At 39.0% G+C, this 22,526-nt stretch overlaps 1 protein-coding gene across 1 annotated transcript in view; it reads left to right on the top strand.

The window, feature by feature from the left end:
- Positions 1 to 18,181: 18,181 nt before the first annotated feature.
- Positions 18,182 to 22,526, top strand: part of LOC122770640 (zeta-sarcoglycan) — a 129,311-nt gene continuing 124,966 nt past the window's right edge. The window contains exon 1 of the mRNA XM_044027604.1: positions 18,182 to 18,391. Within this exon, the coding sequence (XP_043883539.1) occupies positions 18,182 to 18,391 (210 nt within the window). The remainder of the gene's footprint in view (positions 18,392 to 22,526) is intronic.

Here is a 22,526-nt window from a genome sequence, read left to right as displayed (position 1 = left end):
TCTCAGTGGCAGTTTGTTTCACACCTTGGAGCAGCCCGACAACTATTGTTAGAGCACAGTGGTGTTCCAGTGAGCACTGCCCAATTTTGACAGAGTTTAAATTTCCTGAGTTTCACGACAAAGGCCCTGGTATACTACCCAACGTGCGCATGACGACAATTGCGCCATCAACGTGCAGGCTGCGCATACAGTCCATTGGAACTGCGCACAAAGAGTGCGTTGGGTGCGTGTCCCTGACATGTGAATTTGCAATGTGCACAGTAGTACAGTGTATGAGCTACCGACTCGCTGTTTTGGTAATTTCCTCTGTTTTTCCCCTTCTGTCTACAGAGCTTGTATATTTTGCAAATATCACACACTGCGCTCATTATTTTACCGTCTAATTGCTTGCGTAATGTTTTATTCCCGTCATGATCGAGCATACGCGCCTGCAGTAAAAGTTAGGCTTCTTTAATTAGCTCAAAAGGGTTAATAACCCTGAGATCGCACCCTGAGTTGCCACCGGGCACCATTAAGTCAGCAATATGGGAGCATTTCTGTTAAATCTTCTATAACTAAAACAAAGTACAGAATCAAATCACCGATTTGGATAATAAGGACACCCGGCATAACCTGATTTTATTTATTTTTTTAAATTCTAACCATTTAAGTTGCTGCAGTCACTTTTCCTCAGCCTGGCCTTGCTGTTTAATTATGACTAAACTGTTGGCCTGGCCTGGCCACATCATGTTGTAGAAACACACCTGGGGTCCCTGCTGTGACACACAAGGACCTTGGCCATGTTCAGGGTCAGCGCTGCTGGAGTTGAATGTTGAACCAGTTTCTCAGTGTAATGTGTAACTTTGTGTGCATGTGAGCAGGTGTGAGTTTGTCTCAGCTGTTTGTTTGTGTGTGGGATAATCGGCGTCAGTGATAAATAACCTCCACCTCTTTTCAACTCAAATGACCTGAGGGCCAATTAGTGTCTACTTTGGTCAGTAGAGTCAAGTGAAAAAAGTCCTACTTTTTGTAGAAAAAGATGTCAAAATAATAATATTTATGATGATATTTTACATAATTTGTATTTAGGATGAATCTATTCATACAAAGAAAACATAAAAACTCATTATAACCTGATATTAAGGGGCAGGCCACATTCAATTAATTTGGGGTCTGCATGTGGCCCGCAGGCCGCAGGTTTTACACCTCTAATCTAGTACCTCATTAGATTTGTCCTTTATCAAGTCAATCAAACACCTGATATCACCACGATAACAGCAGGCAAAAGTCAATAGTGTGTGTGTGTGTGTGTGTATTAGTGTGTCCGTCTGTTTTTTCTGATTAAACTGAAGTTGAGGGAAACTTAATTCTCCCTTCAGTAAAGTCAGATTGGCTGTCACACCACTGAACATACTAACTTTCTGTAAAGTCAATTTAATATCAGCCTTCATGCTGGCACTGTGGTGTCCTGTAGCCCACGGTAGAGTAGAATGAGTTATGATCTCTCTTACTCTATTAAAGGCAATTTCAGGAGTTCGGGGTCATTTTATAATTTTTCATGAATTTAAATTTCATAATGGCATGTTCCACATAATTTGACCATGGCCTGCAGTGTCCCGACAAAAGACAGTTCAATAAACATCTCCTGCTCAATCATTTTGCTCGCGTCAAAGTGATGGGAGGCGTTGGTGTGTGTTTTTAGAAATTCAATTTCCTTTGAACTGCAACAATCCCTTTCTGAGTCACTGGTAAATTATACATTATGTGCCAGAGCACCAGATGAGCAGAGGCACGAACTGTACAAACTAAAATGCACATAGATGAAAAACCTTGGCACAACTTTTTTTTTTTTTACTGCTCTACAGGATGTAGCATGAGGTGTTTTTTACACAGGGGTGTTATTTAATATGCATAATATGCAGTATACGCTTGAATTATACAGTATATGCTACAGCTTTTCTGTGGCTTGCATTTGGCTCTATCTGCATTTGAGATGAGCACTTTTAAGTTTTTATGGAAATAGATTTGTGTCAATATTTTCAAACAACACTTTTCACAAAGCAAACAACACTTTTCAAGAAGCAAATCAAATATCGATTTAATCATTCAAACATGTTCTATTTTATTGTTTGAAAATACACCTCACTTGTTCCCCGCTTTCCCCGTCGACATCCGGGGAAATAATAATATATGATTGTAAATATTTAACTTTTGTCAGATTATAAATGTTAGATACTCACAATTATTTTGTCGGATGTTGATGGGGAACAGGTTCCAGACGGACAGCGACTCCAAGCCCGTGACTACTTCCGGTTCAAAACTGAACTGTCGCTCCAAAACTCAGTAGCCAATCAGCGGGCAGCTTCCTAAGGCCTGCCCACAAACAAAAAAACACACGCCGCAATGAACAAACCAGGGAGCGCAAAGAGCAAGTGAGGGAGCGTAAAGAAGTGTATTTTCAAACAATAAAATACGATATTTTTGAATAATTAAATCAATATTTTATTTGCTCCTTAAGTGTTTTTTGGAAATATTGACACAAATATAATTCCATTTGTTAAGCTCAAACCCCCCCCCAATGAGAAAGATATTGACCCAGATTCCTCCATCTACTTTCAGTGAAATTATATAAATATCAATTAATTTAGTGACGTTCGTGTATCAGATTGACTTGACAGTCCTGTGTGTGTTAGTCAGTCTGTAACTTTGAAGTGTGGCGGCTCACGTTTCTGTACACACAGTCTTCTATCTACACCTCTGCTGACCTCAGTGTTGGTTAATTTATTAGTGTACATCCGGCTTTGCTCCACATCAGCTTTAAAACAGCAACTCAGCTCTGACTCCTCTGCTGACATGAGCAAACGTTAGCAACTCATGTGACGCGTACATGGGGCAATTGAGTTTCCAGCAACACCATTCATCTGTGTGTGTGTGTGTGTGCGTTCAACACAACAAATCCTTTTTTTTTTCTCAGTCTTATTCTGAGGTATATTTGATGACTTAATTAAATATTTGCAACATTGAAGTCTATGTTTTGGGAAATAATGTGCTGATGTTTGAGGGTTTGGTTATAAGATACTGGCCTGTTACTCACATTTTTTTAAGATGTATTAAGAGTTGTATTAATCCACTAATTAGTAATTACTTTTTTAAAAAAGGGAAATGTTTAGAAATAAGCGTCTGACGTGGTTTGGGGCTTACTGTCTGCTAATTAATATTGCATTGGAGTTGTTTGAAGTCAGAAAGTAAACGCCACATTCAAGGTGTCGTCGCTGAACAAGCATCTGAATAATCATCAAATGTGTGTGAGAAAATCAGTAAGACTGGCTGGAAAAAAAGACTGGCAGTGTGTATTTTTGCGTTATAGAAATTAAAGAGTTGCAAAGAAAGAGAGTGAAAAAAAAGAATTGAATAGCGTTATAGAAATTAAAGAGTTGCAAAGAAAGAGAGTGAAAAAAAAGAATTGAATAGCAATTTTGGAGCAAAAGCATTTCTGATAAGAGCAGAGATGCTTTTGAGTTTATAATGGAAAAAGGAGGCTAAAGAAATGGCACAGAGGCAGACATGATTACCTCAACTCACCTGGCGTCAATTGGTTGTCGCTTCGTCTCTAATTTCCTTATCTCTCTCCACTTTACTCTTTCTTTCTCTCATCCCCTCTTTGTCAGCTGGTCTCTCCTCATTCCATTACATCGTGCAGGGCTCAGAGGTTGATATACGAGTGCTCCATAGAGGGACTGGGACATGAGCGACTGCTGGACGTTCATCATGCACATCACTCACATATATACGCTCTTTGGTCAAACCCATGAAAGGGAGTGTTGAGTAGGGCTGCTGAGCTGACAACACAACTCAATTAGGATAGAAGTCAGAGGGAAATGCAGGTGGAGTGAGTGATGGCAACAGAAGTAAACGGGAAAGGAAGGCGGGCGGCCGGAGAAAAGGTAGAGAGATGTAAGTAATGCTAAAGACAGAGATAAAACTGAAGCACAAAGGAGGATGGATGGGGAGTCTTTCTAACAATCACACTGCTTACACTGAATAATAGGCTATGTGCATACATTTCACTATATCAGCTGGAGCTGTATGGTCTCCATGGTAACCCATTGGCATTATTTGTAAAACTTGCTTTTTTGGTCATTGTGAGTGTGATTAAGTGAGCTATTATAGTATTTATTAGGTTCTTATTTTAAAATGTCTCAAATAATTTTCTCATCAATATTCATGTTGTGGTGGGGTGTTGAATGGCGATTTGAGGCTAAAACTTCTACAGAACAATGTGCTTACAAGGGCTGTGTATTGGCAAGAGTCTGCTGATTAACTACTGTACATATCCTGATACAAGGTGTCTAGTGAAAGTAATGGAAAGAGGGGCAGAGAATCAAACGACTGTAAGCCTGATGCCAACGGTCTAAGGCAGGACTATTCAATTTTCAAACCAAGAAATGTCACTGGGCCAGACACTTCAGGCTGCCAGTAAGCAGCAGGTGAGGACAAATTTAAACATTCAAATATGATAAAGGATCTAGCAATCTAATTATTTTCGTCATACCTGTCCTTTGTACAACCTCAAAGTGCATGAGAAAGTGCACAGTATTAGCTGTAGCTATTTTAAATTAAACAAAAATAGTGCATGAAATCAAAAAGGTGCACAATATTAGCATTTGTTCCTCTTTGAAATAAGGTAAACATTATGTCATATACGACCCACACATATCTCAAAGGGCCTTTAACAGAATACAAAGTAACTATCAAACCTGTCAGACTACTGTAGGAATGTATGTAAGAGTCTTTGAGGGACAGTGGAAAGTGTCTCTCTAGTTTTTGTCTCAGTGTTTCTGGTGGAACCACAGGCTGGGCCACTATGAAGTTGGTTATTTTCTTTGTGGTGTTTGCAACTCACAACGAAGTTGTACAGTGTTACGAACAACAGAAGGAATGACTGATAGCATTGAGACAAGAAGTCACACATGTTGTCTGCACATTATGTGGGTGTGTGTATTAATATCTGCTTGAAGGGTCCGTGATGATGGAGGAAGCCGGCTTACTGAGCAGGGTCATAAAGCCTGTGTTCTGATTCTGTCATCAGGGAAGCTTTAGACACACGCAGACAAGGGTGTTGTGTAGTTATACCGCAGGCGTCCATCACATCTCTTATAGCATGTCTGCACCTCTAAATTACCCCCCAAACACACATGCATGTGAACTTTCCTTGTAGTCCTCTCTCCCTAAGTGATACTAACCTGTACGCTAACGCATGTCTGTGTCCTGTTTTTAAAGGAGCTTATTGTTCACCACCTCTAATTTCATTTCAAAATTATTTGAAATTATGGATCATGGTTTTGTCCATAATTTTGGTCCAAAAACACATTAGAGTGTTATTCTAACACCAGGTGCCTGTTTTAATGAGGTGGCTAAATGCTGGTAAACCCACACAGATATCATGTCATTATGCTACATCCTTAGCGAAGTCATTTTCTTGTCCTTCTCTCAAAGTCATAGCTCTTATCTTATCGACTGTAACACACCACTCGCACAAACTACTCATTATAACTTTTGTTCTCGCTCTCATTTATGTCCTCTCTGCCTCTCATTGTGTTCCTGATCTATACGTGAAGAGTGATGTCCCTTTTTGAAACACTGGCACCACATTGTTTAAATATGCAGTGATTCAGCCAAGTGAAAAAACTTATTCACTGCACCACACATTCTGTAATAGGCTTTTAATACAGGACGTAACAGTGAGACAGTTGAGATGTTTTTATGTTGGAGAAGGAATGGCATAACGGAAAAACTTGGACTTGGAGGTTTACTGATCACACTCATCACTTCACATTAAGCAACTAGGGATGGGACAACACCACTTTTTTGTGTTTGAAACCAATACCACAAACTCGACCAATACCGATGTTAGTCCGATACAGTCATTTTAGACCATTTATGAACTATGAAGCTGTTAACAACACATTTTGTGCTGAGTCATTTCAAAGACATAATTCTCCAACTGTCTGACAAATATTGTTCTCCCAAAAAGAGGAAACAAACAGCCCAAATATGACTCAGCTAAAATGCTTTTGCTGATTTTTCTTCAGTAGTTAGCTGTGGGCTACTGGACTTAATTGAGTTGAGTTGAAGACATTTCACCTCTCATCCAAAGCGGCATCTTCAGTTCTGACGAACTAGTGGGAAGAACCAGGTCGCCTCTGAGGCTGATATCGGTCCAGAGAGTTGTTGAATTGAACAATGCATATTGTTCACCCTTCCCAGTTTCAGGTTGTCGGTTTCACCTGAGACAAGGTGTGAACTGGTTGACACGTTCACACCTTGTTAGTCAGAACTGGTTAGTCAGAACTGAAGAAGCCTCTTATATGAGAGGTGAAATGCATTCAACTCAACTCAAGCAAGTCCAGTCGCCCACAGTGAACTACTAAAGAATTTTATGACCTGGATAACGGAGAACCTTCATTTGCTGATTTTATTTACATTTTTACAGTATGTATTTTATATTAGATGAACAGATATCACATACAGATGTGATAAATAGGATTTTTTGATTTAACATTTTTATCTGATCCAGTGATTCTGACCATCCTATTTCTAATGAAATGTCTGTCTTTGTAATCAAAATGGTAATAGTGTGGTAATAAGGAGATAATATGCCATTTAATTTCCAGTAAGTAATATCCAGGTAATAGCATGGCAATGAGAATGACTGTAGACTACCATCACTGCAATACCTTCATATTATGTTTGGGAGTCAGAATTGCTAACTATCATATATTATAATGTTGAAATGTGTCCTCCTTTATGTCCTACACACGTTTTTCTTGGTTGTTACCAAGCTATTACTTGGTAATTACTTTAGATTACTTTGTGAAACACATTTTAAGACACAAGGCTGAGTAATAAAATAAAACGAATGGCACCCACATGTTGGGGCGTTAAATAAACTTTACGTTTTGACTGTGTAGTTAGATATGGCGCCTTTTGTATACACAACCCCAGGAGACAACCTTGCTCATCAGCTTTTGTTGTGACTTTCAAGGAGCTTTAAAAAGCAACAAACTCTCTTTCCATCAATCGCTCAAGAAGAAGAAGGAGAAATCCAAGCCTGAGCCTGTTGTTGTTGGCAGTGTTTAAGAGAGGCAGCTTTCTGATTGACAGATACCGACTCAGTGGTGGGAGAGCATGCCAGAGAGAAGGAAGGAAGGGGGGAGAAGCTGAGAAAAGAAAATCAATGATACTGGAAGAACAAGAATGGCGATGAGACATAATTCAAGGGGAGCGAGAAACACACTCATGAGGACAGAAAGAAAGAGGAAAGAGGGCGTAAACTGATAACCCATTAGGGTTCGACTGTAGCACACAGACACTGCAGTCGTGTATTACTAACATCAAAGTACACGTTAACATGAGCATGTGAGACTCTGTGGATACTGTGGCAACTCAATACTGTGATTGTGTTAATGTCTTCATGGCATTTTATGACCACTGCTGTAAAGGAAGTCGCACTTCAGGGACATAAAATTTTTCTTTACCTTACATTCAAGTGTGCACTAGAAATAAGAGAGTCATTGTTGCCAGGAGTAAATACACATCACTACAATAAAACACTGGACTGGCTGCTATACAACAGTAGACACGGACACTGCAGTTGTGTATTACTAACATTAAAGTACACGTTAACATGAGCATGTGAGACACTGTGGATACTGTGGCAACTCAATACTGTGATTGTGTTAATGTCTTCATGGCATTTTATGACCACTGCTGTAAAGGAAATCGCACTTCAGGGACATAAAATTTTTCTTTACCTTACATTCAAGTGTGTACTAGAAATAAGAAAGTCATTGTTGCCAGGAGTAAATACACATCACTACAATAAAACACTATACAACAGTGGACAAGGAGTGAAAAAAGTATAAAAACAACTTTAAAGATAAGCTCTAGTGTAAAAACAAGTAAAAAAAGTATGTCTGTCTTTGTCAACATATTGAAAGTATTAACCAGATCCTTTCACATACCACGATTCTGCACTATGGAGAGCTCTTGCTGCGCAGTACGAAGTGGTGCAGATCACAGAGCTGTCCATGGTGCTGAAATCTTCTTGTGAGCCAGTTCTGTTTTTGCAGAAATCACCACCGTCATTCAATGTTATAAACTACAATGTAAATAAATTAAAGCAATTGGAACTGTGACATTTAGTAAAAATTTAATTTATATCACTTCACACTTGTTACACACCGATTGTTGTTCATGATGTTATTGTAAATGAGATGAGATTGGATGGATGGATATATATATAGATAGATAGATAGATAGATAGATAGATAGATAGATACAGTAGATAGATAGATAGAGTAGTCCCTGTTAAAAGGCCTGATGGCTGTGGGGATTTCCTGAACCTTTCAGTCCTACAGTGCAGTGAGATGAGCCTCTCACTTTGACTGCTTCTCTGTCCTGTAAGGAGGTTGTGTAGGTGTGGGGGTGTTTGTCGTTGCCCATTATGGTATGCAGCTTCCTCCTCATCTGCTGCTCCACCACAGTTCTCAGAGGGTCCAGCCCCCTGCCTAGCACAGAACTGGCCAGCTAACAACAAACAGTGCACTTTCCACAACTGATTGGAAAAAAAGAAGCGGCTCTCCCCCATCCTTTACACTGCATCTGTGTTAGCAGACCACTCCAACTTCTCATCCAGTACCACTTCCAGGTACTTGTAGGGTTAGGGTTAGTCTCTACATCCACGGTCCAAGGTCGTTCTTTGTGCGCCAGTCAAGGCCCCCACAAGATCCCTGTATTCCCCCTCGTGTCCATCCCACACACATGCCACAACAGAATGTAGCAGGATTCAGAGTTCTGGTGAAAATCCACCGTCTACAGCGTGAGCACAAGGGGAGCCAAAACAGTCCCCAGTACTGCATTCCAGTGTCCCAGAAACACATCTCCCCAGCCTGATTTACTGCGGTTTAGCAGTAGAGTTAGAGAGTCCGTGATCCAGGACGTCAGGATGCCGAGATGCTTGTTTTTTTTTGTTTGGTTTCTCAGCTAAACATTTACATGTGACAGAACAGCAAAGCCATATACACTAATTTGAAATATTATGTCTGCCTTAGAAGACTCCAGGTTTAATGACATAATTTTGATAGAAAAACATTGTATATTTTAGAATAATTGAAATCAAAGTTCCCTTTTAAATACCACCATTTTTAAGAAGACTTTAACACACAAACTATCACCTGGAAGAAAGACAAATGTTCTTGCTGCTCTCTACATGAAACACCTTTTCTTTCAAATGTGTTGTTTGTTTTATTGTTTCTTTGGTCATTTCCCAAGATGTACGTGGGGCCTCTGTTGGAAAGTGGCAGATGTAGAAGTTTCCAACCATCAACCAATTTTGTGCAATAATACAATTTGAAAATCCAGTCATTCTTTATCTGCCTGCTAAGGGGAAATATCCTACTATAGCAGCATGTGACTATGCTTTGAGATGACAGCTGGCCCGTTGTGGGAAAACATACCTGCGGATCAGATTTGGGACCAATGGGGTAAATGAACCTTGCCAATAATAATAAAAAAGAAAACACTGAACAGGGTTTCTATTTTCCCTTTGCTTTACCTGTTTTCCCTTCTCCCTCCTCTCAACTAGACTCTCTCTTTTTCCGTCTTCATTTCCTTCATCCACTAATTAGTCTCGTGGGTCCTGAAAAAAAGAAAGACATCATTGGACGGAGATAAATCTAGACAAAGACAAATGAGAAGAAGTTCTCACTCCAGAGCCTCTATAAATAGAAAAGCAGGCCCTTTAGAACCAAAGCGGGCTTTAAGCAAACAAAAATATCTAATGAACAGGAACACATACTGCAGGCAGCAGGAAGCGAAATTCTCCAGAAATTCCAGAACATGGTTTGTTAATTAACCAATTTAACAAAACCCATGTTTAAATTTGGAGCAGAAAGTGAAGCCAACGAAACGTGAAAAAAAATCTAGCTTTCAAACTGATGAACCAGCAGGTTACTTTATTTCCTTCAAGCTAAAACAAATCATTCCCTGATTCCTGATTTGGAAATTACATTGCTCCCCAGTTTAGGAAAGACAAATAGCATTAAAATAACTCAAGGCTTATGGACTGCATATTTGGAAGACAGTCACTTGATTTGATACATTGCTGCTAAATCTTCACAGGAATATTTCATTGACAAAATACTATGAATGATTATCACAAGCAAAGGCTGCATGTAAACTGCTATGCTGTTTGATGGTAAATACTTTGTGTTTATGTGTACAGTATATTTAGTTTAGGGTAACTGTTGGATTGAGGCATTTATTTGTGACGATTGGAACCATGGTAAAAATGTCAGGAATATGTTTTAATGAATTAATAATAAACTTCAATATATATATAAATAGAGAGAGCAATATTTGTCCTTTCAAGCCTTCTCTTTTTACACCAGGCCAGCAACAGAACCTCGTAAATCTGTTGGAATAATGAACACACCACTGCACAGGAGTCTGTATGTGTGTGGGGGGGTGTGTGTGCATTCTGTGCATTGTTTATATTTACTCTTGTCCCTGTGTGTTTTCTGGTGCATGTAGCTGCATTGAGGTCCACCCCCATTGTGCTTGTGTGTTGTGAGTATTGTCTACCATATACGCATGTGTGTGTGTGTGTGTGTGTGTGTGTTTGTGTATACATATATTTGTCACTTCTTTCTGTCTTTCTGGCAGAAACATTAGTCCTCATGGGTATCAGAACCTTGACCTAATGAGGTAGAACCTTATTTCTGTGGAAATGGTTACATTTATGGATCAGGTTTGAATTGTGGTTAGGTTAAGGTTCTTATTATGCTTTAACTGGTTATGATTAAGGTTAGGGATACAGCTTTGTTTAGGCTCTATTCAATGCAGTGTCCTAAGAAGAATAACAGTACAAACCTGTGTGTGTGGGTGTGTGTGTGTGTGTGAGATCTATCCAGTGGCTAAACACCTGAGTGCCCACATTGACAGAGAAGGATGGCGGACTGTCCAAACCATTGACCTACAGCCAACACCCAGTGTTTGGCTTAGTGTTTTATCACACTGGCTCCAAACACAATCGCACACACATGTGCGAAAAACAAATGTACATGTATAAAAACACCAGCAGTGTGTCGCATGTGTCAGTGTTCCCCGTGAAATCCCTTGTTGTTTTGACGGTCACACAGACAGACAACACACCTGATCCCCCACCAGTGTTGCTGCTGTTTGTATGAGGGCATCATACATTATTCACTTAATACCCAACAAGGTCTGTGAGAGACAAATATCAAGTACAAAGAAGTGATTTTATGGATGGTCGGCTTTCTTTTATGAGAAAAGTCTGTAATGTTTAACATGTTGAAAGCTTTATTTCAAATAGCATGCTTAAAGTAACAATTAATTAGTAGTTAAATTCACCAAGGCTATCAAAAGGTACAAACATAGAAACCTCATCAACATACAGTAATCCGAGAACACGTTTTAATATATGTCTCTGTATTTATTGTACACGTTATTTTCTTTGGTGTAAAATTGTTTGTTTTCTTTTAAGTTATTATTTTCTTGTATCTGTCACTTATGTGGCCTCTTGGCTAGGTCGTCATAGCAAATGAGAATTGGTTTAAAATGGACTCACCTGGTTAAATAAATAATTTGCATCCAAGACAAAACATGTAACAGAGACACTCAAGTCATGTTAATAGTCCGATTTTAGTCGGCCTAAGACAATAATTTAGTTTTCTTAATGTCATGTATGTTAGTCAGACTAAAATTGAGCTAGTCTTAATCGGACCAGCATACCTGAATACTGCGATTCATAGTCCGATTACTCCTGCATGTATTTCCTTAGTCAGACTGGAGTGGGACTTGGCGACACGGAAGTAGAAAGAGAGGACGTATAAACTGTAGTACTGTTGCCGGAGAAGAACAAACAACACAATGGAGTTGGTGAGAGCGAAAGTTACAGAGAAGACGCACTTTTGGACTTGATTAAAATGTACTGCAAGTACACAACACACAGAACCAGAGCATGATCCATCTCACCGTCCATCTCGCCGTTCTTTGTTTGTTTTTCTGTGACGTAAAGGTCAACAGGAAACTGATTCAATACACGCTAGCTTATAGAGAGACACAGCGCCACCTACCGGGGCTGAGACAGATGTACCCGGCCAATAAATTGGTTTTCTTCTCCTCATGTTTACTCAGACTCTGCACGTTGTCTGATTGACTGACTTAGTCAGACTATGGCCTTAGCTCGATTAAACTGTGCATGTAAACGTACAGTACTGACCGATGTTTGAGTTTGTTGTCAGAAAATGACTACTATTACTAAATACTAAAGCACCATGCCATGTGATATTAATATTGTAGCATTGGGAACTGGAAATGAAGCAAGCAATGTCTATTGCTATTTAAAGAACAAGTCCAATTCAAAAATCCTCAAAATATATCGGTAGTGTTCCTCAGTGCTCTGTAAACAGATAATAATGTTACTACCTCTCATAAATAGATGCACAGCAGAAGCCTTTAGTCACATTCAAATACATCTAATGTAACAAGTTGAAGACCAGCATTTGTCTGGAAGTAGAGGCACCAAGTCAATTTGATTAGCTCTAAACCAGCCTTTGCTTTTCATTAAAATAACATTAGGAACTGTTGTTTATGAAGCAAAAATGTTTTAAGTATTTCCAACCAAGATAAATACAGAAGAAAACAGTTGAGCTGTGATAATGTGAACATAAGCAGCAGTGTTCTTACATTTATAACCAGCTCTGGCAAGGTGTTGTAATTTATCCAAAGCACTTATTGCACTAATTTTCCTGTTGTTAAAATGGTGTATATTCTTTCCACCCTTGAAAAGAATGAAAGACCTCTGTTTTGTATCAGCTGCTCATAATGGGATATTCAAACAGCACTGCTCGTCAAGAAAATAAACCTTTGTCTATTTCTGTGTGACAAAAATTAGTGATGACGTGCACTTTCAAAGTTGTCCACAAAGCTTACATTATATGATCACAACAATGTAATAGTATGGTTACAGTATGGTAATAATTATTTAGGAATAGAAAGTATTGTTAAGATAATAACAACTGAAGCCATATCCAAGTCATAGCGAGGTAATGGAATATAGGCTAACATCGATCTAAGACCTTCACATTCAGTTTGGGAATCAAAAATAGGCAATTAGCATTGTAGAAAGTTGAATTGGTCAAAATGACACTCGCACATTCACAGTAAAGACCTTCCACTGGAGCCTGCATGAAAAGGAAATGGAGAGAATATCAAGGGCTTGAGGAGTGGAGTGATATGAAAGTGGTTGTATTAATTGACTATAAGCAGATGCAAGGACAGGCAGTGTGATGCTAAGTGATGCTGGCTGACAGATGCACTGGATCGCCGCCAACCTTTCACATGTAGCAGCAGCACCAATCAGCTGACCATGCATAGCAATCCCGCTTTGACTCACATTTCGGTTGTGAACCGAAATCTTGAGCTGTCAGAGTGCCCACGTGTGGACATATCTGTCCGTCCATGCTTCCGTTCATTATCCCCCCCATGCTTCCATGTCAAGTCCATCTATATTCATCATCTGTCAATTTCTCATGTATCAGGCAGCACACGTTCTCCCTCTCCCAATCTGCACCTTTAACAAACTGAATCTGACTTCACACGCATGTGAAATCCCACATGCATTAACATTAATTTAGTTACATAATGAGATGGAGACATTGTGCATCAGTGTCTGTGCACTCTGCGGTGTCTTTTACTGAAAATTCTGCAGAACTTGCAGAGCTGCTATGTATACATAGATATATCTATGTATATATATAGATATATCTATGTATATATATAGATATATATATTTACAGTGTTTGCCATCATCACAGTGATATGCCGAGTATTGTGGCCTCCAGGCCTGAGCTTTTATGCACTCTGATATATGATGGCACATTTATGATTGCTTATTAGTCATAATGGATTTTCAAAGTCTTCCTTCATCTGGAATTAGGTTGAAAGATGAAAGACAAATTCATAGAAAGTCTCTTATCAAGTAATATCTCTGTCCTCTCATCTCCTGTTATTCCTTCTTCAAGTGAAGCTGTTTATATTCTCTTCTTTTGGTGGGGGGGTGCAAAAGTGGATAAGTCATGTGTACAAATTACCACCGCTGTGTGAGATGGCGTGGAATAGGGTTGGGTACTGTTCATAATTAATAATTGGGTACTGTTCATAATTAATTAAATAAAAGAACGGATATAGTACCGGTATTTGTATCTGGAATTTGGTACCGGTACCAAACGTTACCTTATTTTGGTACTTCTATTTTATATTAAGAGGATTTAAGAAACGTGAATTAATAAACATAAATAAATGTCAGGTAGAAATAAATATAGAGCATTTAGGACCAGGTGAGCAGGTCAAGAACAACAACAAGGCCTCTCTCTTCCACAACAAAAAATATTATGTATATATATATACTGTACATTTACATATTTATATATATAAAATACACCTGAACGTGGCGATGAGGTGGATTCATTGCTCATTTCGTCGTCTTTTCTAGCTTAACTGGCTTCAGGAAGTGGTGTTGGGAATTTCTACCAATATTTCGCATCCAAACTGCTGTCCTCAGTAAATCACCTGCCAGGTTTGAAGCCTGTCTCACAGTTATGCAATTAACAGACAGACGTTCCCTATTGTAAACACTGAGGTAATTACCTGTGGTGAAAACAGCCATCAATTGAATAACATTGCAGTTTTTTTCTTGTCTCGTCCACATCCAGTATTTTTCAACCTCTACACGTGCTGAACCCTTCTTTTCATGTACTGTATATTGAGTCTAAATTAAGCTGCTCTTTTAAACATATAATAGCTGTGCTGAGAACATTGTTAGATTGCTTTTGACCATATGCTCCGCTAGTAACCATGGTGATGTGACTCTAGCCGCTGATTTTTTTATGGCTGTCAAGATATTATGACGTTAATAAAGTTAGGTCACACTGTGCAGAGCCTTTAGGCTGTTGAACACTATGGGATTGATTGATGACTCTTTAGTCAATTCAATCTAAGAAATGCATCGGAAGGAGGGAGGGAGGGAGGGATGAGTGCGGGATGGAGTAAAGGAGGCAGGACAAGGGGGGAACAAATGGATTGACAACAAGGAGTATGAAGGAAGAAGGCACTGAAGTGAGATAAGGAAACAGAAGGAAGGAGGAATACAGAAATGGAGGGGATGGGTGGTTTGTTGGTCAGTACAAAAAAAGGTAACAGAGGTAACAAGAAAATAAAAAACAAATACTAATACATAAAATATGAATGACAATGTGAAGTAGAGATGGAAGGAATGAGTATCAGTAAAGAGTTGAGAGCGAGAGAGGGAGAGAAATGGTTTTCAAAAGGCAGGGGTGCATTTCTGTGGCAAAACAAAGTGTGGAAAAACATGACACATTATATCATAATAAAAAAACGGCAACTACTGGGTGGGAGATACTAGTATTCTTTGGAGTTGGATTGATAACTCTGCATGCCTCTGACAGAAATGTGACACAAGTGTAAAGTCACAGATGGAACTGAATCATTCATCACTTGTTGATTTTGGGGGGGAAAGGAAGAAAAAATGCACACATGCACCTATTGATTCTCACCATGGAGACATAAAGGAAGAAAATGATATGAATTTGCAGCCCACAGAAATTTCACAGCTTGTATGGTACAACCGCACACAGGTACGCACACTCAGTTATTGAATCAATGTGGATGCTGAATACTGAGATAAAATGATCAGCAGGCCATCCCAGTGCCCTATTACACAGCAAAAGCCTACTATTGATTCATATTCATTGTGCCTACACAAAGTGAAAAGATGCACCTCAAAAAGTGAAACGCAGCAGCCAGCTGAGAATAATTTGGAGCAGAATGTCTTCTATGAAAAAGCACAAATGCCATTAATCCATTTTCCCATTTGACAAATAAGGAAGGTGTATTTTCACTTGTGAAATAAGAATGCCTCTCATCTCCAGGCCGTGCCGAGATATAAATGAGTTGGATTCCATTTTTTGCGAAATCACAATTTCATAGTAGTGTGCCTGTCAAACGTCGCTTAAAAAAAAAAAAATATATATATATATATATGTATAGTATATGTAATATGTATTGCATCCTTTCATCAAATCTGAAATCCAGGTTATTGTACAATTTTAACAAATCCCTGTGCTAAAATTTCAATAACTGCTGCACACAGACACAGTGAGTTCATACATTATAGTTTATATAGTTACTTGTATTTTCTGTGCACGTCTGGAGACTAGTTTCTTGGTTGGCTCTTCATTGAATTCCCCTGCATTTCCACATGGATTTCTTGTGCTTTCACTCTGTTTATTAAAGGGCTGGTCACACTGTTGAATTAAAGTGACCTTTAGCTAACTGTTCTACGATTTGGCATGAATGTGAATGTCTTCATGTGTGCAGCGCAGGAATGTCACCAGGTGACACGTAAACTCCGCTGCACGTAGAAAAACAGAAAGAGTTGAGAATGACATTGTGTCGGTTTTTGACAAGGGTTTGAAATTATTTATTTAAATGTTTTGTTAAAATCAAAGATGCTGAAGCCTTTCATTAAGATATCAGATTTGATTAACTAATGAAATGTGTTTTATGTCAAGGATTGGGGAATTTAAGCTACAGCAAATCAGTATCCATCCATCCATTTTCTACCACTTTATCCTCCACAGGAGGTCGCGGGGTGCTGTGCCAATCCCAGCTGACATAGGGCGATAGGCAGGGTCACACCCTGGACAGATCGCCAGTCCATCACAGGGCAACATAGAGACAAACAACCATCCACTCTCACACCTACAGTCAATTTAGAGTGTCCAATTTACCTAATCCCCAAATCTGCATGTTTTTGGACTGTGGGAAGAAACTGGAGAACCAGGAGAAAACCCACACACACGGGGGAGAAGATGCAAACTGGGTCTCGGGTCTCTCTCCTGCAAAGGCAACAGTGCTAACCACTACACCACTAACCAAGTGGCCCCAGATCAGTATCAATATTTAAAACATTGTCATAATACCAAACCCAGTAAATGAGTAAGCATAAAGACGGTGGATGTGAGTGAAACCAACGGCCGTGTGTTGATGTTTGTTTCTGTCTTCTGCTGAAAAACTCAACAAACCTCGAAGAGGCCGAGTCGGCATTTCCTTTATTTATTTATTTTTATGCAGGTCAAGCAGGAGTCAGCGTTTTTGTTTCCCATCAAGGCTTGTTGGTATCATCATGTGTGAGTACAGACAGGGCGGGAGAGTGAGAGCGCATCGCAGGCAGGAAGAAACCAAGAGTCGCTGAGGTGTTAAGGTCATGCTGTCTCAGCAAGTAAAGACATTATGTGTGAGAGAGACTGATAAAAAGGGAGAGAGAGTGAATTAGAGGGATGGAGAGAGAGTTTGGGGTAGGTGTGAGAGAGTTAGAGAGGAGATAGTAGAGATAGTAGTGCCTTGCAGCCAGTGTCCATATCTCTTGCCACCAATGGCTCCTCTTGCTCCACTACAACTAATGGACTCTGTCCTCCTCTGCTGTCTTATCTGCCCTTTCTCTCTCCATCCTCCCTTTCTCTCTCTCCCTATGTTATCTCTCCACTTCACTGCTTCACCTCTATATTAGTTTTTTTCATGATTGGATCTTTCTCTTGCTCGCTTAACCCCGCTCTATCACTTTTAGTCTCCTTCAGTCTCCTATGCTTTGTCTCTATCTTTCCCTCTTCTTCCCCATCATGTTCTACTTTAACTGTTCACTTTTGTTTCCTTCCTTCCTTCCCTCCACTCTGACCAAAACCTTCAAAGTCCATCCTCTCCTTTGACTGACTTATTTTTAGCCTGTAATGCAGACGTATCATCTTTGTCTCCCCTTTTTTCTTACAATCGTTCCCTTAATTCTTGTTTAGATTCTGTGCAGAGCTGAGATTTTCCCCCTGAAACCACAAACCTTTAGTAAAACAAAAGGAAGATTAAAGGGGTGGAAGAATAAATCTGAATCTGAGTTACTTAATGTCAGTTGAGTGACTCTGACTTCATATAAGAGGTTTTCTCTCAAATGGGATCACATGGCTACGGTGATAAATCATTTCGAAGAGTAAAGATCTCATTTACATGAGTGATCTTCACACGCATTCGCCATATTTGTGTCTTACAGATGACCCAGGAGCAGTATATCCTCGCCGCGCAGCCCAACCCGCTCCACCAACGAGCGCCATCCATGTGCGGCGCCCAGGTTTACCCAGCGGTGGGAATCTACGGGTGGAGGAAAAGATGCCTGTACTTCTTCATCCTCCTCCTTCTCGTCACCATGATCGTTAACCTTGCACTGACCATCTGGATCCTTAAAGTCATGAATTTCACCCCAGTAAGTAACGTGTGTGTGTTTGTGCGTGTGTGCGTGTGTCATTAACATGCCAGGATATTATATGATTTTGGTTATATGCCGGAGCTTATTTGAATAAGTTATAGGTGGTTTAAAAGGTTTTCTCTAATGCCATAAACCATGAGTGCATAGTCAGTTCAGTGCCGCTTTAGTACGTTTGTGTCTATGCCCATCCATGTTCATATTCTATTCTATTATTCTTTAACATTTAGCAGCATTTATACACATTTAATCACACATACACATTTTAGGTATTGATCACAGTTGCTTAAATAACCTAACCAACTATTTTCAGTGTCCAAACCTTTGGATGCCACAAATTAGCATTAGCTGTAGCAGCAGTGTCATATCACACACCTGTTATATGATTGATGAATTTGATTGATTTAGTAGGGAATGTTAATTTGATACTAATAGGTCACATTAGTCAACAATATTAGTCTATCAGCAGGGTTCTAGCCATTTTATTGTAATGGTAATTGCGAGGGAGCACAGCAACCTCGCAGGGGGGTTTGTGTGGAGCTTTTGAAAATTTAAGGTGAACACTGGCCAATCTAAGGGTACCCAAAGGGAACATTGTTCTTTCTACACCATATATTCTTGGTGGGTAATTGTAGCGATCAATAGCAATCAATCGATCTATAGAATTTTGATGTAAATACAGTCAAAATACTCAATTTTGCATGTCGGCCGCAAATCATAGCGTAACGGGCCTGTGTCAGAGTTAGCAGAAATACTCATTTCCATCTGATGCATTGTCAAAGGCCATATTTCATTGTTCAGTCTGATGGTTAAGAGGAAGCTGAACATTTAAAAACTGCTGAATCAGCCCGAATAATCACAACTCATCTCAAAACCAATTTTTTATTCATTGACTTTTTGATGTAGTTACTTTTCTGTGCTCTTTTGTTTTCATTTATTTCTTTACTCTTATCTTTTATTGCTCACTATTTGCGATTATTTTTATTCAATTTTCCATTGTTTTGTTTTGTTTTTTGCTGTTGATGTTTAGGCTGTGCCATTTTGCTTTATAAGTACTGTACATTTGGGATGGGTTTATAGGAACAATGGTTTTGTGCCAGATAAGTACCATTTCACTTGACTGATTGAGGGGAAAAAAAACAACCACTAGAGGAACATAAACATCCACTGAAGAAGATATTAAATCTGAAAAAGTGGACAATTCAAAGCTCCTGAACACAGAATGGAAACACTGGCACAAACACCTGGTTTAGATCTTTCTCTAGTCAGTAGTTTCCTCTGTAAGTATTTGTGTGGTCTTTAAAAAAATCTCAGTCTCCCTGAGCATGTCATCCACGGGTTACAGCACCCATAAATCCAATATGCTATACTGCCTTGGGGCACTAGAAACCACAATGTGATAGTATACATGCAAATAAGACAAGATTTGACCTCTGCAAACCCCCGGTGAAGCCTATCCACATCATGCCTTATTTTTCAGTGAGCAAGTTCAAAATATGAGACAGGAAAATAGAAAAGGGAAGGGCAGCGAAAAAAAATGCCCAAGGGAAGGTAGCCGGCATTAAGTATAAAAGAGGGGAGGATATTCTAAAGGCTGTGTACCAGTGTGGGGAAAAACAGAGACAGTGTGAGAGATCAAAAGGTAGAAGGAGTTATAAAGGCAGGGAGGAAGTATGTGAATAAGTCAGTGGAAGTACAGAGGTTATTACTATTTTATTATTATTTCAAACGAGTGGGTGTGGTACATAAAGGCATGCTAACTGTTTATTACATGCACACAACCTACTAAAGGCTGCAAAGTTTGTAACCTATGAAAATGTTATCAACTTTGCTGGGTATATTGACAAATAATGTTGCCTCTAAGACATGATATTCAAATCCAACGCATCTGCATTAGTTATTATGCTTTTGTATGACAATGTAAGAGTTCAGACTAGAGGTCATAGTGTTTTGTGTTTTGCTGTTTAATCCCATAACTTTTACCCAGTCCCACACATTTACCCAGTCAATTACATTGGTATAAACATATAGTTGTATATATATACAATTATGCTCACAATAAGTAACTATATATTTTCTGTCAACTCTAAAGAAAAACATGTAGACAAGCATCCAAATACTTACATTCAAAACACACTTCATTTAAAACTGGGATATTTGAAGATAGTGTCCTAGTGTTTCCCACAGAATTAGATTCTGTCTGTGCTGAGTAGTCACACAGTATGGAAAACATGTGCTAAATATTCTCTTTTTTTAAAATCATTAAATATGCTGAAGCAGAGAGTGTGAATAACAGAAGAAAAAAAAGGCAGAACGGCTGTCACAGTACTCATTGTCTGCACTGAATATTTCAAAACAACCCAGTGGCTATGTCGATAAAAAAATATAATTAGAGACAGAAATCCCAAACATGACGACTCAGTTTGACACACCAGGTTATAGAAATCTCCATAAAACATCAACAATTAGTTGAATTGAGAAGGCATGCAGGTGCATTCTACAGCAACAATTTCAATTCACGCAGAGAAATCTTATTTTGCAATTTTAAATCATGCTGCAGAAAAGTCCCAGCCATACATAAAAAAAGCTCTTGAGCAACTCACTGTGGGATTTGGCAGCTTCCTATGAAAATGAGTCATGGGGACAAATTTTACACAACTTTGTCCCATGAACTTACATAAATGAGCTTTGTTGTGGTTGTACAACACAAAGTCCAGTGACGGAGCACCTTTGTGTGGTGCAGATAGCATTATGTTTCAGTTAGGATTAAACAATTTATCTGCTGCTGCCAAATGTTGAACACAAATATGTTATTTTAATTTACAAAGAGTACGGGAATGTAAGAAACACACAAAAAAAATAACAATAACATGAGTGACTTTGTCAAAATAGACTTCTGGGAAAGAGAAGAGAATTACACTGATATTGCGCAAGACTGAAAAACGAATTAAGAATGCACTTGACCTCTCTCTTGGGCCTTGTCTTTTTTTGTTAGCTGTCAGGCTGAAAAGTAATATTGTAGAGATTAATAACCTGTGTGTTGTTCGCTTACAGCATCATTTCAGCTGCCAGCTCTAAGTCCAGTCTCCAGCTCTGCTTCAAAGTCAGGTTTTAGAGTTGCTTGGCTTTAAGCGACTTAAGTGAGAACTGCACGCGTAATAATATAATACTGAAGTCCTATTTTTCTACTCCATTTAATCGTCATGTTAATATTTTCAAACTCATCATGTTTATGAGAAGAACCATTTATTGTGCAGGGCAACTTTTACCTCCTGACAGTGGCTACATAAAAAAACATCATTGCATGCTCTATTAGTCATGTGAAAAACAAGGATGCAGGAGGTCATCTAAGCTTCAGTCCATCACAGCAAATAAGAAATGACACCCCAAAGGAATATGTGACCCAAAACTGGCTGCCGTGCTTGTTAAAGGAGCATACTGTGCATTTTTCCTTACACACATGGACCGTCAACAGTAAATTGATGTTGCATATCAGCTGCATTAGCATTTCAAAGAATGTTTACAACTGTGTTTGACTGCATTAAGCTCTAAATAGGACCTGGAAGATGAAGCACATGAACAGATCACAAGAGTGAGTGAATGAGTGAGTGAGTGAGTGAGTGAGTGAGTGAGTGAGAGAGAATAGGGCTGTTTGCTTTATTACTGCTGTTTTCCCCTGTGGTACAAAATTGTCTCTAATCTCTCTGCAGGAAGAATTATTTGCCTGCCCTTGTATCACAAATTCTAAATTTCTGATACAGGTTGTATGAAATGTAACGTTCCTGGTGAACAAAAATTACTAAATGTGTCTATTATACTTAACAGATTATACACATTTAGATCATTTTGTTTAATGTAATTAGAGGTAAGGGTACAACTGATTCCACCATCAACAACAATAGCAACCTTAATACTACTACTACTACTAATAATATACAATGAATTACAAATGGTTTCACAATAAAATTACACCCTGGACAGGTCGCCAGTCCATCACAAGGCTAGTAATAATATATAATAATAAGGTACTATCATGAAATGCTGAATATCAAACTACCTTTTAAAGTTAAAGGAAGCTACTCACTAACTCTGTCCCGAAGCCCCAAAGCTTTAATTTCAAAAGATCTGTTCTGTT

Source organism: Solea senegalensis, linkage group LG6 (assembly GCF_019176455.1).
Source record: "Solea senegalensis isolate Sse05_10M linkage group LG6, IFAPA_SoseM_1, whole genome shotgun sequence".
Lineage (NCBI taxonomy): Eukaryota > Metazoa > Chordata > Actinopteri > Pleuronectiformes > Soleidae > Solea > Solea senegalensis.
This window is presented reverse-complemented; position numbering and strand designations above follow the sequence as displayed.